The sequence below is a fragment of the Archocentrus centrarchus genome, chromosome 21 (assembly GCF_007364275.1).
Source record: "Archocentrus centrarchus isolate MPI-CPG fArcCen1 chromosome 21, fArcCen1, whole genome shotgun sequence".
NCBI classification, from domain to species: Eukaryota; Metazoa; Chordata; class Actinopteri; order Cichliformes; family Cichlidae; genus Archocentrus; species Archocentrus centrarchus.
In genome coordinates, this window is record NC_044366.1 from 20,600,891 (window position 1) to 20,622,243 (window position 21,353).

General features: G+C 41.3%; 1 protein-coding gene across 3 annotated transcripts; it reads right to left on the bottom strand.

Moving 5' to 3' along the window:
* Positions 1-8,886, bottom strand: gja5a (gap junction protein, alpha 5a). Of its 3 annotated transcripts, none has more exons than XM_030758729.1 (2): positions 8,703-8,886; positions 1-2,303 (listed from the first exon to the last, which is right to left on the bottom strand). In XM_030758729.1, exon 2 carries the CDS (start codon positions 2,276-2,278, stop codon positions 1,127-1,129), a length of 1,152 nt encoding a protein of 383 aa, XP_030614589.1. In that variant the 5' UTR covers positions 2,279-2,303; positions 8,703-8,886; the 3' UTR covers positions 1-1,126. The 3 variants fall into 3 exon arrangements, with proteins under 3 accessions (XP_030614589.1, XP_030614588.1, XP_030614590.1); XM_030758728.1 differs by having other exon boundaries at positions 1-2,378; XM_030758730.1 differs by lacking the exon at positions 8,703-8,886 and adding an exon at positions 3,479-3,567.
* Positions 8,887-21,353: the final 12,467 nt, after the last annotated feature.

Genomic DNA, 21,353 nt, shown 5'->3' on the forward strand with positions numbered 1-21,353 from the left:
ATCAAAGACTGGTGTTGTACAGCACTGAATAAATCGCACACTGAGAACAACACAGCAGATTGTACAGCTGATGGTTTATTCATTTGTTGTGGGTTAGTGATGACAATTATTGCATAAATGTCTGTGTGAAAGAACCAAAGACTGCAGTGAATGTACAGCAGGATCAACAGTTTTTCAAATGTACATTATGTGAAAAACAAATCCTCTTCTACTTGTAAAGACGCTGACTCACATCATGGTCACGAACCACTTGCACAGTTACTCTGCTGTGACAAGAGCAAGACAATGGAAAGGAAATACATTCAAAGACACCAACTGAGTCACACATTTCTTAGGAAAACATTTACGTTTAACACAATGGCTCCGGGAGAGAAACGGAAAAAACGCTAGTGCATTGTTGCCACCTAGTGGCTGAATCCATTCGTGAAAACATCCGAGCAGGACCTCCTCCTTTTCTTTGAGCAGCTTTCAAAAAGAAAGTCCTTTAAGTGGCTACATTCTCTCATTTCTGTACGCAGAAGACTTCTGACTGGTTTTACTTACACACTTTGAGACTGCAGTGTTATTATTAATGAGTTACATTTTATGTTTGTTGACCTGCAGGTATAGTGCAATCAGGTCAACAAGTGATGTAAATTACAGTCTCTACCGTGGCTTTTAAATAATATTGTTTTTACTAAAGAAATAGATATTTCTCACACTTGATAAGGCACTTTATCGAAGAGCTTCACAGTTTACAGCATATTGGGATCCTGTTCTCTTATTTTTGCATTTGGGATAACCCCGTTGGTTGTGACAAAATTGGCTAATCTGCAGATAACTGAAATGCTGATAGTTTTGTTTATAGTGAAAGGATTCTCTATTCATAATGTGCAATAGTCAGGTATCACACCTGTTACCCTGTTGTCATTATTCTGCTTTACAGTTTGTTTTGCAGTTTGTTTTGAGCTCCGGGACACAGAGCTCACACATGTCAAGTTTACATTACACAGATCTTGGCATCAGTTTTTAATGTGGTCACTGGTAATCAAGTGTAAGGCCTTGGTCCTGCAGTCTAAGCCTAAGCCAACGTCTCTGTCATAGAGAAATAACTCTCTCTCTTCCTCGTCAACCACTCTTTTTGATTCTATACTGCCAGGTCATCTTGGCGAGCTCTGCTGCTGGTGCCGCTGGTCTTGCTTAGGCGCCGTTTGTCCTTCAGGTAGACTGAGTGCAGCAGAGGCAGTTGCGAGCAGTTGTTGGGCAGCTCCACTGGTACCTGATCATATCTCATTCTGAGGAAGTCTTCATCATCCTCCAGATTGTCGCAGCTGTGATGCCGCTCAGTTGCCAAGTTGGCTGAGTTCTGCTGCAGTGCCATCCTGGTGTTGAAGGGATGAGAGGCCATGGAGGTCATGGGGTTTATAGAGCTGGGGGCTGTCAGGCACTGGTTGAAGTCAGGAGGTGGGGTGCAGGAGGCTGAGGGTTGTGTTGGGGTATTAGACTCCAAGGCTGCAGACACCGCTACTGTCACAGCTCTGTGCTTGTTCTTTTGCATCATCTTTTTGTGCATGCACCTCTTGAAGCTCTTCCAGCCGAGATGGTAGAGCTCCAACACAGAGAGCAGCAGAGACACGCCGGCCACCACCAGCATGAAGATGATGAAGACATTCTTCTCTGTGGGCCGTGACATGTAGCAGTTAACTGTGTTAGGGCAGGGCAATTCTTTGCATTGGTACAACGCATTGAGGAACACCCCATAGATACGATACTGCACCACAACGAATGTCACCTCCATTATTGTACGGATCAAGATGCTCAGGACATAAGTCCGCAGCAGTGCCCCTTTTAGGCGTACTCGGCTGCTCCCATCAGACGCCATCTCTTTTCCGCTCTCCCTTTGCTGGAGATACGCCTTTTCCCCCTCCAGGTCTCCTCTACCTTCCCCTCTCGCCTCTCTCTCCTCCTGCTCCCTCTTTCGCCGATTCTCCTCCCTGCGCACCGTGTGCATGGCATGGCCCATGTAGATGAGGGAGGGCGTGGAGACAAAGACAATCTGCAGCACCCAGTAGCGGATGTGTGCGATGGGGAAGGCCTTGTCATAACACACATTGGTGCAACCAGGCTGCTGAGTGTCACAAAGGAAATCACTCTGCTCGTCACCCCACGACGACTCTGCTGCTGTGCCCAGCACCAGGATGCGAAAGATGAAGAGGATGGTGAGCCAGATCTTCCCGACTGAAGTGGAGTGTTCCTGGACCTCCTCTAGGAAATTCCCCAGGAGACTCCAGTCCCCCATCACTACTTACAGCCTGAACACACACCTGAAGCACAAAAAGTGGGGAGGGACAGTGTGAAAGGTGAAAAGTGGGTGCAGCAGAGGGGAGAAGGGGGAATCACTGAGGTGGAGGATGAATGGAGCAGGAGAGGAGGTTGAAAAGGGAAACAAGAAATACAAGTAGACAATCAGAGACAGCTGTAGATCATCGGCATTCTTGCTGCATGGAATGACCTGGGTGTATGAGTGGCATTATATGCACAAAAATAGCTTCTCTGCCTGTGAATTGCTTCAGGGCTGGATACTGTGGCATGAGAACAACCATATTCCCCTGAGAGAGAGGAGAGAGAGTTTGACAGCCATGCAAAAGTAAATAATAATAATAATAATAATATTATTACTAAACATTATATCATGCGTGTTTGCATTTCCTCTTGTTCTGCGCCAAATGATTAAAACAGATTAAATTACAGAAAGTGAAACAGGCCTCCATCACGGGTGGGGGGAGTCAGTGCAGGAAGACTTTGCCCTTTTTAAAGCTGTGACCTGACCTGAGCTGTACAGTTTCCATTTTCCCCATGGCACATCACTCAAAACTTCAGAGCAAGGGCTTAGATGGCCACTGTCCTCCCTTTCTGGGATGAAACCTTCCTGCAGATTCCAATCTTCATCTATCTGGAGGCGTCAGTCAGACTTCTTTTTTCAAGCCAATCTCTTGACTTAAGCATTTTTGAGAGTCTGGGTAAGATCCAAACATGGCAGTGACAGGCTGGGAAGTCTCAGCTGAGAATGACCCTATAAGGCAGTTTACTAGACAGCTTTATGGGTGCCATAGATGACCCCCATCACTGTGGGGTTAGGAAAATCTGTCAAACTCCATCAAGAGGTGACTTCTGACATCTCTGAGCTGCACATACATACAGCTATGATTAGCTTTTACTGCGCAATTAAGAGATGTTAATTGTGCAGTAAAATGTGCAGTTACCATCTCAATTAACATCTTTGTATAACATCAGGAAGGAAAAAGGGCTGAAGATCTCAGGTTGACAGGTTTTTCCAACATGTCACACAGTTGAAGTAAGGTAGTAGAAAATGTATACAGGAGTATACAGTATAAAGGAGCATCTTAAACTAATATACTTTAATGGTAGGAAACACTACCCAGTATAATCCCTATAAGAGAGGGAAAAAGCTTCATGGGATGTTAATATAATTTCTTACCATCTCTCATCGCTCCCTGAATGAAATCCTTGAGTGGCTGTTTCCATAGAAAGCAGCTGTTTAGTCCACAGTGCACAGTTTTGAATCGGCCGTCTAACACTGACACTGGTTATGTGTGACAGCAAGATTTGGTCTAAATGACCACGACCAGCTGCCTCTCCCCCTCCCTTGGTGTCTCTATGAAGTATATATATGGCAATAAGATGGAAAATCAGGGCATTGTGCTCCCTATCTCTACAGAACAGAGCAGTAGGAAACAAAACACCCTTATGACAACATTTTGGAGAAGAAATATTCACGCCCAAAGCTGATATGCCAAGCATAGGAAAACTGTGCTGTGCTATTTTTCCAGCATACACCTGATACCTTCAATAGCTGGAGACCAGCTGGCTCAAAGCCTTACATGGATAAAAAAACTGATGATCTTTACTGGAAGTAAATCACAAACAGACTGAGAGTTGAGGAAGTGAGAGTCCAGCCAGCACAATAGCAGGAGACTGCGCATTAAAACAGCCATGCTCTTATCAGCTAATACTGACAGCAGACTTCTCCCACCTGTGCAAACCCCGGTAACAGTGCATTACCAGGGTTTCCCTCTGGTTTAAGTCAAACTGTGTGGCAATCTCTTACTGGTTTGGATGTCATTTTCTAAATGAATCTCAAATTAGAGACACTGGCAGTAAATCCAGAAGGGAAGGGTCATTTTGTGAAACAATATCCTTATTTGTCACAGGTTCTTTAAGAAGTAAAATGTGTTTTATGTTTCGTAGTTTAATGCTATATCAGATTCAAGGCTGCCAAAAGTTCATATTCAAATGTCCTCACAAGGTTTACACCAGTGGTCCTAAAACTGTGGGGCGCTCCACAGTTAGATCTACAGATACTGATTTATTGTATGCAGCATTTGATGGAGTAAACTACCTCTTTTGGACCAGGATGCATAGTCCATCAGTCTGGGTACATGCTGTACTTACAAAGTGATGAGAAAGGAAAACAAAGTGGAATTCCGAACAACTGGAGAAAGGCAATGATTTCTTGGCAATGATCTCCTTCCCTCGAATACCTCTTCCTGCTGTCAGAGGAAGCAATCTCAAACAATATGATTTCCTGTGGACAGCAGGAGAAAGATACTGAAATGAGCGAGAAGTGAGAGGGATAGAGGTTACAGATGAGCCGTTCCTATGAACCATTTCTGTCGAAGCACCTTCTACGGCCACTGGTTGTGGATCATACCAGTGCCATAGCAAGGGCTTTGCTTTGCCAAGCGGCCTGCTTTGCCTGTAGACCATCGCAGCTGTCATATCTGTTTATAATCTCAGTGGCAGAGTAATGGAGAAATAATGGACAATCTAGTTACGCGGTATTCAGAATGGCAAAGTGCGTAAATGCAGCATCACGCTCCTCTGACTTATTCTCTTTGACGCCGATCGAAGCATCTGAGTTTGCACTGAAGGAGCTTCACAGAAACAAAGTTTATGGTCACTGCTGGAAGGATTTTCTGATAAACTAAACAATAAAGTCATTTGTATGTCTTTGTATGAACTAAAGCACAAAATTATGATGTTTCACCACTTCAAGGTCAACCCCAACTGGACCAGCCGTATACAGCTTTATTGTAATTTCCAGTCAGACTAAACTGGAGGGTCTGAACATCAGCCAGGCAGCTGAGAGAGGTTAGGAGAAAAGGAGCAGCTACTTCACTGCATCACTGAGAGGTGGTGGCTGCTGCTGTGACTCGGTGCAGACCAGCAGGAAAAATATGTGTTTTCTTTGCAACTCAACAATAAATCCCACAGGCTGTGACACACTCGTCAGCGATGCCTTACAGGGCAATGACATTTCTTAAAGAACCAGTGAGGGCTGTGACAAGACCCAAGGCTATAAGCCTGGGGTAGGACTCTTATAGGACCATGAAGCTTTGTTTGGACTGCTTTACAGTGGAGCGGGGGCTATAAATCCATGTCTATCACAAAGTCATTGAGTGCCATAACGCAAAACAGTGATAGGGACATTCTCTCAGTTATTTCTAAATCTTAAAAAAATGATGATATTGTCCTGATGACCTTTATAAACTAAACTGTCTTTTTCCATCTCCCCTCAGCCTGCAGTGTATCCACAGACCAGTAACAACAGGGGGCAGGGTTGATTTAAACTTTCCTCCGGCGATGTGCACCTTTCAGCACTAAGCCATGTTTGACAGACTCCGGATACTCTCAGAGGATCAGGATACGCTGGTTGATCTGCGCTGTCATCACAAGCACACAGACAGTAACATGGTGAGTTATACTCTCTACTGGCTTGCTTCCCTCTGATGGGGCATTGTTTAGACTATAATCAGTAGAGGAAAACGTGTTAGGCTCTAAGAACAATTGTGTTGTTTGTGTCTGAGAGGATTTTGCTGGAAAACACATTTCTTTCTTACATTACGAAGGGACAAATTTGGCCTAATGTTTTTCCGGTATATGCCACCCTTTTAACTGCATAGCCAGACTGGGGGGGGGGGGGGGGGGGGGGGGGGGGGGGGGGGCAGGGGGGACAACATGCTTATGTGGTTTATTTGAGGAGATTTAACCAGTAACTATAAAGCCTGATGTTTTTGTAAATCCGCTGTCTTGAGGTGTGTTTATATGATGCATTTCCAGTGTCAGAAATATGATCAGCGCTCGGAAGAAATTAAATGATAACACTGTGTCAATTACTGCAGTAAAATGTCTAACAAAGACATATTCTTAGAGACAAAACCTACATAATAATGTTACACGCTTTCTTTTAATCACCTCAGTGCTTTAATATGCTTTTAATTTAATACCAAATCTAAACATTATGATAAACAACAAATCCTTACTTTTAAAAAGTGTTAATGTTGGGGCGCCCGGGTGGCTCAGCGGTGGAGCAGGCAGCCACATTCATATGCCGCCTTAAAGTGCAGGCGGCGCGAGCTCAAGTCCCAGCTTGTCGATAATCTGCCTGCGTGTCTTCCCCTGTGTCTTTCCCCCATTTCCTGTCTCTCTATACTGCCAATAAAGCCGGTGTGGCCAAAAAAAAAAAAAAAGTATTAATATTCTCATGATATTCAGTTCTATTGACTCCTCTAATTAGATTAGAGTAGACAATTAGCTATAACATTGCTTTTGATATCTCTAACACTACTTCTCTGGACTGCCCCCCCAGCAACTGCTTTATTAATGCTGTCTTCACCCTTGGCTGAGTTTGTATTGTTTCCTGTTTGCTTGTTGTGTGGGTCTGTCTGTACAAAGGTGACTGAAAGCAGACAGTGTTTCAGTGAAACAGCCATAGTAAAGTCTTACTGCAGAACCACTATGTACTAAAAAATGTACACAAGTTATCTGAGTCTCACTTGAGAGAGATACCAATAACAGCACAGAGGATGCCACACATGCACAGTTTGCATACACAGCCACTCAGTTGGTTATTTTTACTCTGTGATGCTATTTTACTCAGTTATAATGCACACACGTATTTATTTTTCTACAGTTGTTTTTGAGCTTGAACTTTAACACATTTCGAGAGTCAGTCCCAGTACTGCAGCAGCTGCTTGGGTGCAGGACTTCTCCCCTGAGCGCCAGGATTACAATCAAGGATGAGCATGTTTAAGTTTAGCTATACTGGCATGCTGGTGGGGTTAGTTTGGGGTAGGGTGACCTACAAAGTGGATCTGATTTGGCACGAGAGGGAGAATTCTTCCCACTCATGTGAGTCACCTGTTGCCACTTCTTACAGACACGCTCGGATCTGGGCTGCCATATATCAGTCACACCAGCAGAAGCCGGCAGGCCGATGTGCTGTCTGCTACCTTACATGGCTGTCTGGCCCTTCATCTACCCACTACTGTACACAGACCCACAGTCCTGTTATGATCTATTGTTCTGCTGCATATGGCACTATGCTGGAACCTTCAGGGCAGACAGCTGCAAGGTGTTTCACAGAGGAAAACAATCCCTAATGAACTCCTGATCCACAATCTTTCTTTTCTTTTTTTTGTTCACTTATTTGAAGACAGTCTTTTTAATATATGTTACATTCATCCTTGGCAAAGGATTCAAATTAGCGGGGCTGTATAATCTTTTATCTTTTACTGGCAGACACATTTACACAAATCTCTTTTTTTATGGTGGCGCAGGGAGTCTGGATTCACACTAAGCTGGTGGCTACTTTTCAGAGTGGCTGTATCAGCTGTCGGTGGTGTATCTTCAGTGTCAAACAGGGGAAAACTGACAAATTCAGGCTTAGGATCCTGCTGGAATCACATGTAAGAGTAACAACTTTCCTGGAGATACTCATTTAGGTGACGACCCTTTCCTATTTTAATTAATTAATCATTGTTTCCCCAAGAATCACATGAAGTTATAAGTCTGTTATTATGAAGTTTGACACGCTTAAAGTTTATATTTCATAAAAAGAAGCTGCACTTTTGGGAGTAAATTAAAATAAAATCTACGCTGCTACTCTGTGAGAAAATGCCACAGAAGTAAGTAAAGGAAAAAACCCCAAACTGTATCATCTACAACATTAAATACCGCTTACATATTTAAGAGGCTTCTGTGATTTTATTAAAGACTTGCTTATAAAGGATTAATTGCACTCTGTTACACTGATACCAAAGAATTTAAAAGTCTTCCACCGCTCTTAAAGCATCAGCTCATAGAAAGTCTATGTTAACAAAAGAGTCCTTTAGTTTTTAGAGTGGTATTTCTGTATGAACACTTAGAAGCATAACTGGTACACACAGACAGCTCATTATTCTGATTTGATCATTTCTCTGTAGAACAACAGAAACTGTTTGAGTAAATCGCGCTAGCATTAAATCAGAATTACCACAGCACTGAGATAACAATTCCTCAAAGTCTACATTGAGTAGATACACATTGGTGACTCTACGCTTTAAGGTGCCCTGTGCTGTGCTTTGTTTGAGTATATTTGTCTTATATGAACGTTATGAGGAGAGAAGAGAGAGAGAAAGCCCGAGCGAGATGAAAAGAGTCAGGGTGAGTGTGTTGACAGCTGTACCTGCCAGAGAAGGACAGGGAATTTAACACAGACCAGGCCTCCCTCTCCATCGTCCCTCTCTTCAAGATACCATCTCTCTCAGAGACTTCATCACTGCTCGCCTGCACTGCTTTAGTAGGATGCTCGCTGCCTTTACCAGAATGTCTGCATCATTTCACTGTGGAGTTTTCACTTGAGTAAAAGCTTCTTTGCTTACCCACGGTCCTGTCGTTCTTTGAGAAGCTGCTTTCAGTCGGGTAGAGATGGTCCCTCAGTTGAAAAAAGTCTTCCTTATATCAGTAGACAGAAGATGCAAAGATGAGCAGATGACCACGGTGTTGTTGTTCGACCACCTTCTTGTGAACATCAGCAGCAGCTGGGTGGCATCTGAACGTTGCGTCGTCCCAACAGCAAGCTGTTTGTCCACACAAGGGGCAGAAGAAGAAAAGCAGGGCATCATTGTTTCCCCATGGACCTCCCTTTTCTCTCTCTCTCTTCCTCCTCCTCCTCCATCTCCTCCTTTTCCTCTCTGCACTCCCCCTTAATTCTTACATCCCTGGTGCTCTATTTTTTGGTGGGAAGCGATCTCTGGAAACAGAAGGGGAAGTTGAATTGTTGTTTGGATCAGTGGCAATTCCTGTTAGAGTAAACTTCAAGACTGTTGTTGTTGTTTACATTGTGTCCCTTAGGTTTACTGCTGCAATTTCTAGGTGAAATTCCCACAGTGCAAAATTTAAAATATGTTGAGGTGCAGTAAATGCAGTTTTTTTTAAAGTAATGATACATGTATCCATGTTTTCTTATGACTCCAAATTATATATTAAAGCACAAACAAACTGATGAATTAATATAATAAATGTGTGAAAATGGAATTTTCTTTCATTTGGGGACCAATAACTTAGTCCTAATGTGTGTTTTCAGGAAGCCAATAAACACAGTCATAGGAGAATCAGTCATAAGATTTTGGTCAAAATACTGTACCGACTTTGTTCATTTGATGGTCTCAAGGTTTCCCTTCATCTCCCGCAAAAGTGATACTGGCCTGCAACCAGTTGGTAAAGTTTGGGATTCTAACAAAGAGTCACAAACAGAACTAAAATAGCTCCTCCTCCTCCTCTTCCCTTGTTTCCCTGTTTGCTGGATCTGATGTGAGTGTCAGCCGAGGACCCTCTGTTCTGGTGTCTGCCTGCAGATGCGTGTTATATTATATAACAGGAATTTTTAGGTTTAATTCCTCCTTGCTGAAGGCGATTTAAATGATTTTAATGAAGTGGTAAGACCACAAACGTATACAGACAGATAACTACTACTACTTTTACAGCCAACATCCCTCTCTCTCTTGTCCTTTAGGTGTTTCAGATACACTCATGACATGAGTGTATCTGAAATGTAACTGTAAATGCAAATGTAACTATTGTGGTCAAATGATCCTGTTTTGAAATGATTTGATTGTTCAGTCAAATTGTTTCAAGGTTCTGGTTTGAGAAAATGAAAAAAAAAAAACTTCAAGAAAAAAGTCTGTTGGAATGAGTTAGTGCTACTGCTCAGTGTGGTTCATAACATCTGAAACAACACAGCACCTAACAGCCATCAAATTACCATCAATTACCAGTGTTGTTACTCAATCTGCTTTTTCCAAATCAGTGTCAGCACGGGTATTTATCCATTTAATGGCACAAAAGATGAAGCAAAGTCACAGCTATGAAAAATAGGAACTCAGCCTCTCGGCTAATTTGTACATAATTCTGTTGATTTTATCACTAATCTTTTGTTATCTTTTCTTTACCTTGTAGACCCGTGTGACCTCGGTTTCATTTTTAACTATTTGGATTTGCTGCAGATGAAACAAATGAAAGTTTTGAGAGGTGCCTGCTACAGATCTGTGGACTGAGCCAGCCTTGATGTACTCTTCAGGATTTGTATTATGCTAACAAGTTGCCAGCTGCACCTTCAGATTTGGTACTCAGGCTCTTGTTAAGAAAGTAAGTAGGATTATTTGCCAAAATGTCAAATGTTTCCATTAAAGAGTATTTTCACTGACCTTGTTATTTCATTGCAATCAAAGACTCCCATAATTTTTTGCCCTAATTTCTCGATTTGGTCCTCTTTTCCCTCCCAATGTCATGGCCTAATCAGTGAAATGAATTCTCCTTTTCAACAACTGTGCCTTTGACCATATAACTGGGAAAATGCTTTTGCAAGTATAAATAGAAGGGGCACCAAGTAAAAGGATCTCATGACAAACTTCTCGACTTCTGTCCAGGAGCTATGACCTTGGAACCTCTGCAGTACCCCTGCCCATATATGTGTATCTTGTTTATGCATGCATTAAATGTCATTTTTCTATTCTTTGCGTGTAATGCTTCTGAATACATTTTTTCCTTCTGCATCTTTCCAAGGTTGTTGGTCATAAATAAAATAGTTAACTGTTTATTTCTGCAGTTCCTTGAACAAAAGCCTGTGGAGCATCTAACACCCCTTCAGGCTTCAGTCAGTTTTTTTGAAGGGATGGAAAAGTTGTTGCTAATTCCTAATTACGAAGCTTTCCACAGTTTGAAGGCTACATTCTGACGTTTCCATTGTGTTGCACATCAGGATGGATTTAGAAGTGGAACAGCATTCCCATTCAATAACAGCATGAAGTGATTTGTAACTTAGTGCTTCTCAGGATGGGTCTGAACGTGTGTGCGTGCGTGTGTCAGCGAGATCAAGAGCCGGAGAGGAACGCTTTATGTGAATTTCTATGAGTGAGCGTAATGTACAGAATTTGTACTTGAGTGTCTGATGGAAAAATCCCACACTGCCAGGGTGCATTAATGTAACCCTTCCCAACAGCCTGAGAGTCTGACCCCTGTGCATATCAGCCCTGCCTCACCCGAGTCCAAGGGAAGCCAGGCTTGATGGACATGCAGTCCCGCATGGTGATCACAACCTTATTTGCACCCTCTAACTGGTATTTGCAATCCACTGACTCCAGAGTCAGTGGTGAATTCAGAGTGGGGAAATTCTGAACAGGAACAGTCAAGGTTGTTTTGTGTGGCTAAAATAATTTCAGCCAGATGGGTCCCTCTATTCTTTAGCCCAGAATATTATTTCCAAAAATAATTCAAAATTTCAAATGGTCAAACCGCAGGGCAGTTTTTCAACTTTGCCTCAATCCATCCTAGATGAGCTCAGATCCAGAGAAAATGGCCATGTTTCTTGATGTTGTTGATTTATATATATATATTTCTTTTACATGGTGGAGTTTTAACTTGCATTTGTGGGTGCAATCATGCAATGTATTTGTGAGGTCATGCCAGGATTTCTAGGACAGAATTTTGCCTGGTTTTACTGCAGACAGGGCCAGAAGGTCACAGTCCTCAGTCATGCTGCTACTACTGGTGCAGATAACTTAATGCCAGTGTAGGTATTCAGCATTTTCAGTACCAACTCGTATGGCTTAATTTTACTTGAGTTATAAAAGCATGACAGTAGAACTCAGCTGAGGGGACACAGTGATCTTTTTGAGTGGCCCTGGACCCCCACGGCCGTACAGAGAAGTGAGGTTATCCAGCTAATGTTGGGCTTAAAGAAATGAAGGCTAAGGTGGTTCAGTCCTTATCAGGGTATATTACCATGGTAACTTATCCTGCAGACACATTAGGTCTGCAGAAGATTTTCCAGATTACAGATAAACACGTATAAAATCACCACCTACTGACCAATCATTTTTTTCATGAAAACTCTGTCACTATTCCTGGATGATCCCTCAGACCTCTGTGCATGTCTTTGTCTTTCCCTGATGAGCATCGGTAAGACACGCAACTTTATTCCTTGATTTTATTTGTTAACAGCAAAAAAATGCTTTAATATATGATCCTAAAATGGGACACCTATTTGCACCTGTGGACTTTACATCAAATTTACATGTAATCTAAGCCTATGTTTAAATTTTGTTTTTATATTTAATCTTTGGTTTATTCTCAGGCTGTTATACATCACTGGGGCTGCAGATGAAAGAAACTAAAACTGTCTTACACACATCTAAATATAATTTAATGGATTAACAATAATAATCCATCAGATTCTTCTGTGTCTTAATGACAGAGCATTGATACTCTGTTAACTTACACAGACAGCACTTTGCCAACTTTCCTTCCTGGCTTCACCTAGACTAAACTTTATTAATACAGTAGGTCTTTTCCAGTCTTACTGACCAAAGTTCTAAAAGCACACACTCATTCATACAGTGATTTAAATACTGTACTAATTATATACTGCTTTTCCTGTTACACACACTCATACATAGCTGGTATGTTTCTATGTGTTTAACCTCTTAATATTTTACTAATATTATAGTTTGATCTTCTTTGTAAAATCAGACTTATGTATGTTTGCATAAGATGCTGCTAACATTTTTCATGTGACCATAGCTGGACTGATAATTCAACTTTTCAAGATAACCACCTTCATATGACCACTTACCCTGATGTTGGGGTAAGTGAAGCCAAAAAAACACAAGGAGATCTTGGGTATATTAAATTTCATACTAGGACAGGGACCATAAGAGGCAAAATCTTGACTGAATTAGAGTCTAGCATTAGCCGAGAATGGCATGAAGAGGAGGTGAGTAGATGCACTATACTGCCAACAGTATTCACTTGTCTGCCTTCACAGGCATATGAACTTCTGTGACATCCCATTCTAAATCCATAGGGTGTGATATGATGTTGGCCCACCCTTTGCTGCTACAGCTGTTCTGGGAAGGCTTTCCACAAGATTTAGGACTGGTTATGGGAAGCTTTGACCATTCTTCCAGAAGCGAATTTGTGAGGTCTGACACTGATGTTGGATGAGAAGACCTGGCTGGCCCAAAGCTATTCTACTGGTTTAAGGTGAGGAATCTGCGCAGGCCAGTCAAGTTCTTCCACACAAACTCACTCATCCATGTCTTTATGGAACTTGCCAAGCCCAACTCATGAAAAACAACCCCACACCATAATCCCCCCTCCACCAAACTTTACACTTGGCACAGTGCAGTCAGACAAGTACCGTTCTCCTGGCAACAACCAAACCCATGAGCCAGTGCCCCCGTTTTCAAAAAGTATTGTTTTCACGCCATTCTCGTGTAACCAGGAGGCCGAAACACATCAAAACATTACTGTTTTCATCTGGAAACGTTCTCATGTAAATGAGGCCTAAGAATAAGGGCGATACTATTAAACATTTCTTAACCTGTTGTTAAGTTTAAAGAAGGCCTTGAAAGTGAGATAGGGACATAGTTTTTCAAGGCAAGATGTTTCCAGACAAATGGAAACACAGACCTCACCCTATTCTCATCAACATAGTTGTATTTACTGAGAACTACGGGTTATTATTAAACCACTGTTGCCCCATTGACAAGCTGCGCAGAGCACGTGGTTGAGGCACTAAATGATTAGCCCCGCTGTCTGCTCATCATAGGGTGATAAAGCTTTGAATCAACAAGTGAGGAACTGCATTGGGCCCATATCTCTGTAGTTGTAATTTAGACGTCATAGAAGTCTCCACAGAATTAGACCCGCACTGTTTTTAGCAGCAACAGTTTGGCCCTCATTGAAATGCTGTCCCAAGACTGGGTGGACTGATGATGAAAAGCTTGGATATGCATATTCACAACCTTATTGTGTGCCAAAGCAGGGGTGTTTCTAGGATATTGTAAACAGAGTGGTATAGGGGACAACAAGAAACAATCAGGGGGGCCTGTAGGAAAACAGAAAATTCAGAACAGAGTCTGGCTAAAGCCACAATATCTTTACTTCTTGTTTTGCATTTTGTGATAAATCCATTTAAAAAAATTTTTTTTACCCGTGCTACTGTTAAGCCAGTACAAGTGGACGGGAATCAGAAAGGCACTGAATCCAAATTAGACATCATGAGGTTTAATAACAGTGGATAATATTAAACACTATAAATCATTTGTTGAATAAGAACAAGCTACAACAGAAGCTACAACAGGAAAACCATTGTATATAATGCTGTGGTTCTCAAACTGTGATGTGGGTCCCACTGAAGGGTTTCGTTGAGCCAATCCAGGTGGAGCACCGACATCCAGGTGAAAAATATGAAGTGAAGCAAAGTTCAATGCATATTATTTATTTATGGGGAAAACGACCCACTTTTGGGTCCAGAACTGCCTTAATTCTTTGTGGCACTGACTGGAAACATTCCTCAGATTTTGTCCACATTGACACGACAGCATCACAGAGTTGCTGCAGATTTGTCGGCTGCACATCCATGATGTGACGTTCCCGGTCCACCGCAGCCCAAACGTGCTCTGTTACATTGAGATGTGATGATTGTGGAGGTCATTTGAGTACAGTGAAGTCATTGTCATGTTCAAGAAACCAGTTTGAGATGTATGGAAGCTTGTTTCTGCCACTAAAAAAAAAAAAAAATCTCCATCCAAATCTCAAAATTTTGAGAAAATAACTTGAAATTTCAACTTACATATGGGTTTTTTTTTTTGTTTGTTTTTTTTAGTGGCGGAAACAAGGTTCCATAGAGATGACTTGAGGTTTGTGACATGATGTTTTAACTACTGGAAGCAGCCACCAAAAGACGGGCACACTGTGGTTTTTAAAGAGATGGACATGGGCAGTAACAGTAGGTAGGCTGATAGGCTTTGGCATTTCAATGATGCTCATTAAAGGGTCCAAAGTGTGCCAAGAAAATATCCCCCATGCCATTAAACCACCACCAGCCTGAACCGTTGATACAAGGCAGGATGCATCCATGGATGGATTTCATGTTGTTTATGTTTTTCCAATCCCCTTTAGGTGAGCCTGTGTGAATTATAGTCTCAGTTTTATGTTCTTAGTTGACAGGAGTGGTAGCTAGTGTGGTCTTCTGCTGCTGTAAGCCCATCTGCTTCAAGGTTTGACATGTTGTGCATTCAGAAATGCTCTTCTTCTTACCTTTGGTTGTAATGAGTGGTTATTTGAGTTACTGCTGCCTTCCAATCAGCTCTTTTGACATCTGGCATCAACAAGGCATTTTCTCCCAGAGAACTGACGCTCACTGGATATTTTTCAGACCGTTCTCTGTAAACCGTAGAGATGGCTGTGCAGGAAAATCCCAGCAGATCGGCAGTTTCTAAAATACTCAGACCAGCCTGTCTGGCACCAACAACCATGCCACCTTCAAAGTCACTAAAATCACCCTTGTTCTCCATTCTGACGCTCAGTTTGAACTTCAACAGGTCGTGTTGACCATGTCTACATACCTAAATGCACTGATTAGCTGATTAGATTATTTTTTTACTGAGCAGTTGAATAGGTGTAGCTAGAAAAGTGGTCAGTCAGGTATTATAACCTTTCAAGTTAATGTGGTGAATGGGTTAGCAGATAAGCAGATTTATGTTATATTTACAGTAAGGAGGATTAGAAATTATTAAAGTGCAAGTATTCGTTTTGTTTCAATCTCCACCATCTCCCGAGGGCCGAGGGTTTAGCTGCTAAATGTTTCCATATGTTCTCCAGCAAATGTATTTACTGCTGTTGGTGCTCGGAGGTAAATTACTGGTTTAGCAGCCACGTGTGGTGAGAGTGGTACAGTTTGAAAAGACGCTGTCAAAACAAGTGGCACACTTTCTACTTTTACCTTTACTTTATATGTAAAGAGACTTTTTAAAAACAATATTGGAGAGTAAATGGGAGGACCTGCACAGATCTCAGCTGCTAAGATCAGTTAGTAGCTTTAGTAGTAGTTTTTGAGGGCTTCAAAAACTAAAGATGCATACGGGCTTGACACACACTTTTTAAAAACACACAAAGATGCACTGGTTTGTCCAATAACACATCTGATAAATTTATCCATCAGAATGGCAACAGTCCCAGCAAGTTGGAAGGCTGCCATAGTCTCACCAATTTTTAAATCAGGAGACAAATCAAATATTTCTAACTATCGTCCCATTAGCATCCTCCCTGTTGTTTCTAAGGTTGCAGAAAAATGGATTGCCAAGCTGCTGAACAAACATCTCAGCCACCATTCTCTTCTGCACCCCATGCAGTTCGGGTTTCGCCAGCATCATTCCACAGAGACGGCAAATTGTGTCCTTATAGAAACAGTGAAATCCCTGCTTGATAAAACCACCTGTGTTGGTGCAGTCTTTCTAGATTTAAAGAAGGCATTTGATACAGTGGACCATCAGGTCCTTCTGTCCAAACTGACTTATTTTAACTTTGCCGAAGATGCATTAGCTTGGTTTCAATCTTATTTATCCAACAGGAGACAGTCTGTGTCTGTCAGGGGCACAATGTCGTCATACCTTGACTGTCCAGCAGGGGTTCCCCAGGGCTCTATTTTGGGACCAGTTCTGTTTTCTTTGTATATAAATGATTTGCCAAATGTGTGTCAAAGTGTCCACTTCCAAATGTACGCTGATGATGCTGTTATTTTTACACCTGCCAAAAGTCCACAGGAAGCATCTTCAATCCTCACATTAGCCTTGGAGAATATACAACACTGGCTCCTTCAGTCCTCCTTACTGCTGAATAAGAAAAAAACAGTTACAATGATGTTTACAAAAAAACCTATAAAACTGGAGCGGTCTAGTGTGTTCCTGGGGGGCGAAGAGCTTGATCTTGTGCAGGATTTCAGGTACCTTGGGGTCACACTGGATCCCACACTGTCTTTTAAAAAACATATAAAACTTACAGCAAGCATAATTAAATTTAATTTAAATAACTTCAAACAAATTAGACCATCAATGACAATTATTTCAGCTAAGGTTTTTCTACATTCAATGATATTATCACACATAGATTATTGCATTACATCTTGGTCACTCACTGGAGATACGTTCTTAAAACCAATAGAAATATTATTTAAAAAGGCTATAAAAATCCTTGATCAAAAGCCCTTATCATATCATCAGTGTAATATTTTGGAAAAATACAATATGCTCAATTTTGAAAATTTTATTAAATTTAAAAATAGCTGCTTGATCTATAAAGTTCTTCATGGACTAGCTCCAGTTCCACTTTCAACATACATTAAATCAAGAACTGACCGAGGTTTTGGCACCAGAGCCTCTTCCAGAGGAGACCTTGAGATCCCCCGTAGAAAAACAACCTTTGGACAAACGGTTCTGTCAGTCAGAGGGGGTCATTTCTGGAATACTGTACCGACTAACATCAGAGAATGCTCCACTTACAGTACTTTTAAAAAGCACCTTAAGCAGTTCATTAAAAGTTCCCATACATGTTCGCACTTTCACTAATTTTTTTTTTTTTTTTTTCTCCTTTTTTCTTTTTCCATTTGTATATTGTTTTAATGTTTGTCAATGTGTTGTCTTTTACTACTATTGTATATTCATGACGTTTTCTGTTGTTTGTCCTTCTGCCTAGGGACTACAGATGCAAATTAGCAAATATGCTATAATCTGGCTCATTTACAATCTGTACTAAGTATTGATTGTTTTATTAATGTGCATTGTCCCAAATAAATAAAAATTAGCTGTCAGTTTTTGTCTGTGTGAGCATATATCTGCATTGACAAGTTTTCTGTTTGTGTAATAGCCCACAGCACAGTTGTAAACAGTAAAGTTTACTGTGGCTGAATGTCATTGATCTGCTTGAATTCAATTCAATTCAATTCAATTCAATTCAATTTTATTTATATAGCGCCAAATCACAACAAACAGTTGCCTCAAGGCGCTTTGTATTGTGGGTAAAGACCCTACAATAATTACAGAGAAAACCCAACAGTCAAAACGACCCCCTATGAGCAAGCACTTGGCGACAGTGGAAAGGAAAAACTCCCTTTTAACAGGAAGAAACCTCCAGCAGAACCAGGCTCAGGGAGGGGCAGTCATCTGCCGCGACCGGTTGGGCTGAGGGGAGAGAAAAAGACATGCTGTGGAAGAGAGCCAGAGATTAATATCAATTAATGATTAAATGCAGAGTGGAGTATAAACAAAGTAAATAAGGTGAATGAGAAGAAACAGTGCATTATGTGAACCCCCAGCAGCCTAGGCCTATAGCAGCATAACTAAGGGATGGTTCAGGGTCACCTGATCCAGCCCTAACTATAAGCTTTATCATAAAGGAAAGTTTTAAGCCTAATCTTAAAAATAGAGAGGGTGTCTGTCTCCCGAATCCAAGCTGGAAGCTGGTTCCACAGAAGAGGGGCCTGAAAGCTGAAGGCTCTGCCTCCCATTCTACTCTTAAGTATCCGAGGAACCACAAGTAAGCCAGCAGTCTGAGAGCGAAGTGCTCTGTTGGGGTGATATGGGACTATGAGGTCTTTGAGATAAGATGGTGCCTGATTATTCAAGACCTTGTATGTGAGGAGAAGAATTTTAAATTCTAAATTTAAGGGTTTGGTATTTGGTGCAGGTTGGCTCACTGAGCCATGGCTCCTCCTTCTCAATGATTGTTGTTCATAACACCGGACTATGAAGCCAAAGTGTACACAGTGAAAAAATACTCCAAGGCCTCAAAAATCCATCCGTGAGGTATAAAGTCGTCTCTCAGTGTTTTTATTCCAAAAGTTTTTATAAGATTATTGAATGTCTGAAAGTTGAATGAAAACAAACAGAATCCATACAGAGGACCTTGTCAGTTCCTTCTCCACCCTCCTAAGAACAAGGTTATCAAGATATGGAAAGAGCCGAAGGAAACATGGACTTAATGCCATATTTTTCCCCACCAAGGTAGAATTATAGAATCCCAGTGTGCAGCAGCGGAGAAGGAGCCTAACAAATGCAGGAAGAGGGATATCTACATGACCCCTCACCCAAGACGACTAACTCAGACATGAGGACAGATGGGTGCTGTGTGCACACACACACGCATGCACACATGCATGCATGCATGCGTGTGTGTGTGTGTGAACAGATTTACTTTGTCCAGTGTGTGTGTTTTATGTTTGTATGATGGCTGCAGACAGATGAGGGGTGTATATATATATGCGTGCCTCCTATATATCCCTAAAAACAAACAGTGAATGAAAGGACAGCTTTGTTCATCAGATCCAGCAGAAGTGCGACATGCGGCAAGAGCAGTGCTTTTTTTCACCTGCTGGACCCTTTACTGTAACTGTCTCAAATCAAATGAATAACAAGCAAAAAGCTGTTTCACAGCTGATTTGACAATTTAAATAAAATCATGAATTGCTGTTGTGTATTTTCTGTCATTTTCTATGGCAGTGGTTTATGGCTTCCTGCTCATTGTTAAAGTGTTCCAGATGCTTTTGAAGAAACAACATTACGTTATAAATCACCGCCAGCTCAACATATGCTAGAAAGTCTTGATGGTGGTTGCCAGTGGATGGTTGACCGCGCATGCACTCCTATCTGTAGATAACATTGTGTTGGGTGGCTGGTTAACTGAGAGGATTTGAAGGCATGAAATCATCCTGTGTCTGCCCATGGGTTCCCTTGATAGAGACACAGAGGGTGTTACCCATGTATGAAATCACATTCAGTCCTTGAGGCTGCTCTTCCTGCCCTGAGTGATATGCACACACTCAGGTTCATTCTTACTTTGCACTTCTCAGAACCTTAGTCACCCTTCATGCACTTTATCAAAAAACCATTGCTTTCATCCTCCCTTTGTTTTGTTTCCTCACAGGTTTCAAAACCCCAAAACACCTTGCTGATTCCCAGGACAGGGCCAGTGTTGCTTAGCTGTACAGGGTGTTGTTTTTTTTAAATATTAAACAATAAAACTGGCTTTCAAATCTTAAATCTTAAACATGTTCTAATCAACTTAAGTTATTAATTAATGCTTTCATATGAAAGAAGATGCTCATATTGACAAACCTCACTCAATTTTCCTTTGTAATTTTTTAGCATCTTTCACAGGGTATTATTTTGGTGTTACCGACAACAACCTTTCTTTTTTTTTGTTCTGCCTACTCTCACCACATGTGGCTGTGTTTCAAAACCAGTAACCCCTGAGCAGTAAGACAAAGTCACCAGAGAACATATGGAAACATTTAGAATGTATGAATGAGGAAGAAAGGTGATTTAAGTGACCTTGAACATTGCATGGTCTTTGGTGCCAGATGGGCTGGTCTGATTATTTCAGAAACTACTGGGATATTCCTGCACAGCCGTCTTTAGGGTTCACGGAGAATGAGCCGAAAAAGAGAAATGATCCAGCGAGCAGGAGTTCTTCGGGAGAAAGTGCCATGTTGATGCCAGAGATCAGAGGAGAACAGCCAGACTGCTTTGAGCTGGCAGGAAGACAGTACCTCAAATAACAATTTGCTACAACCAAGTTATGCAGAAGAGCATTTCTGAATGTACAACATGTTGAGCCTTGAAGCAGATGGGCTGCAGCAGCAGAGGAGCACACTTGTTGCCACTCCTGTCAGCTAAGAACAGGAAACGGAGGCTACAGTTCACATGGACTCACCAAAAACTTGAAGGGCACTCAGCAGAGTGCATACCTCCCCACCCTAAATTTAAGCTACAATAGATACCACCCAATGATGTTATACTCCATCATAAGAATATACACAAAGACTAGTAATGTAAATTAACTGGCTTTTTAAAATGATAAAACATGATTTTATATTTTATTTAGAAATGAGATCCACATGAACAGATAATGACAAATGTAGTCTGGATATGTTTTATTCAGTTTATGTACCCTAATAACATCCACTAAAAAACACTACATGAAAAAAAGAAAAACAAGCCGACATGTGAACTGTATATATGTGTGATTTTTGTGTAGGGTTTGTAGTTCACTTTACATTGTTGTGGGTATTTGAATTTAAAATGGAAAAAAAACCCTACAAATTTTCAACAGAAATTGTTTATACCTGCGTGCCAAATTTAATTGTGATAGAAATTTTTTTTTGACAATGATGAGATAGAGATTTTTTTTAATGT

What these genes read in the sequence shown, in the direction of transcription:
- gja5a (XM_030758729.1), bottom strand. Translation starts at nt 2,278, where the DNA reads ATGGGGGACTGGAGTCTCCTGGGGAATTTCCTAGAGGAGGTCCAGGAA.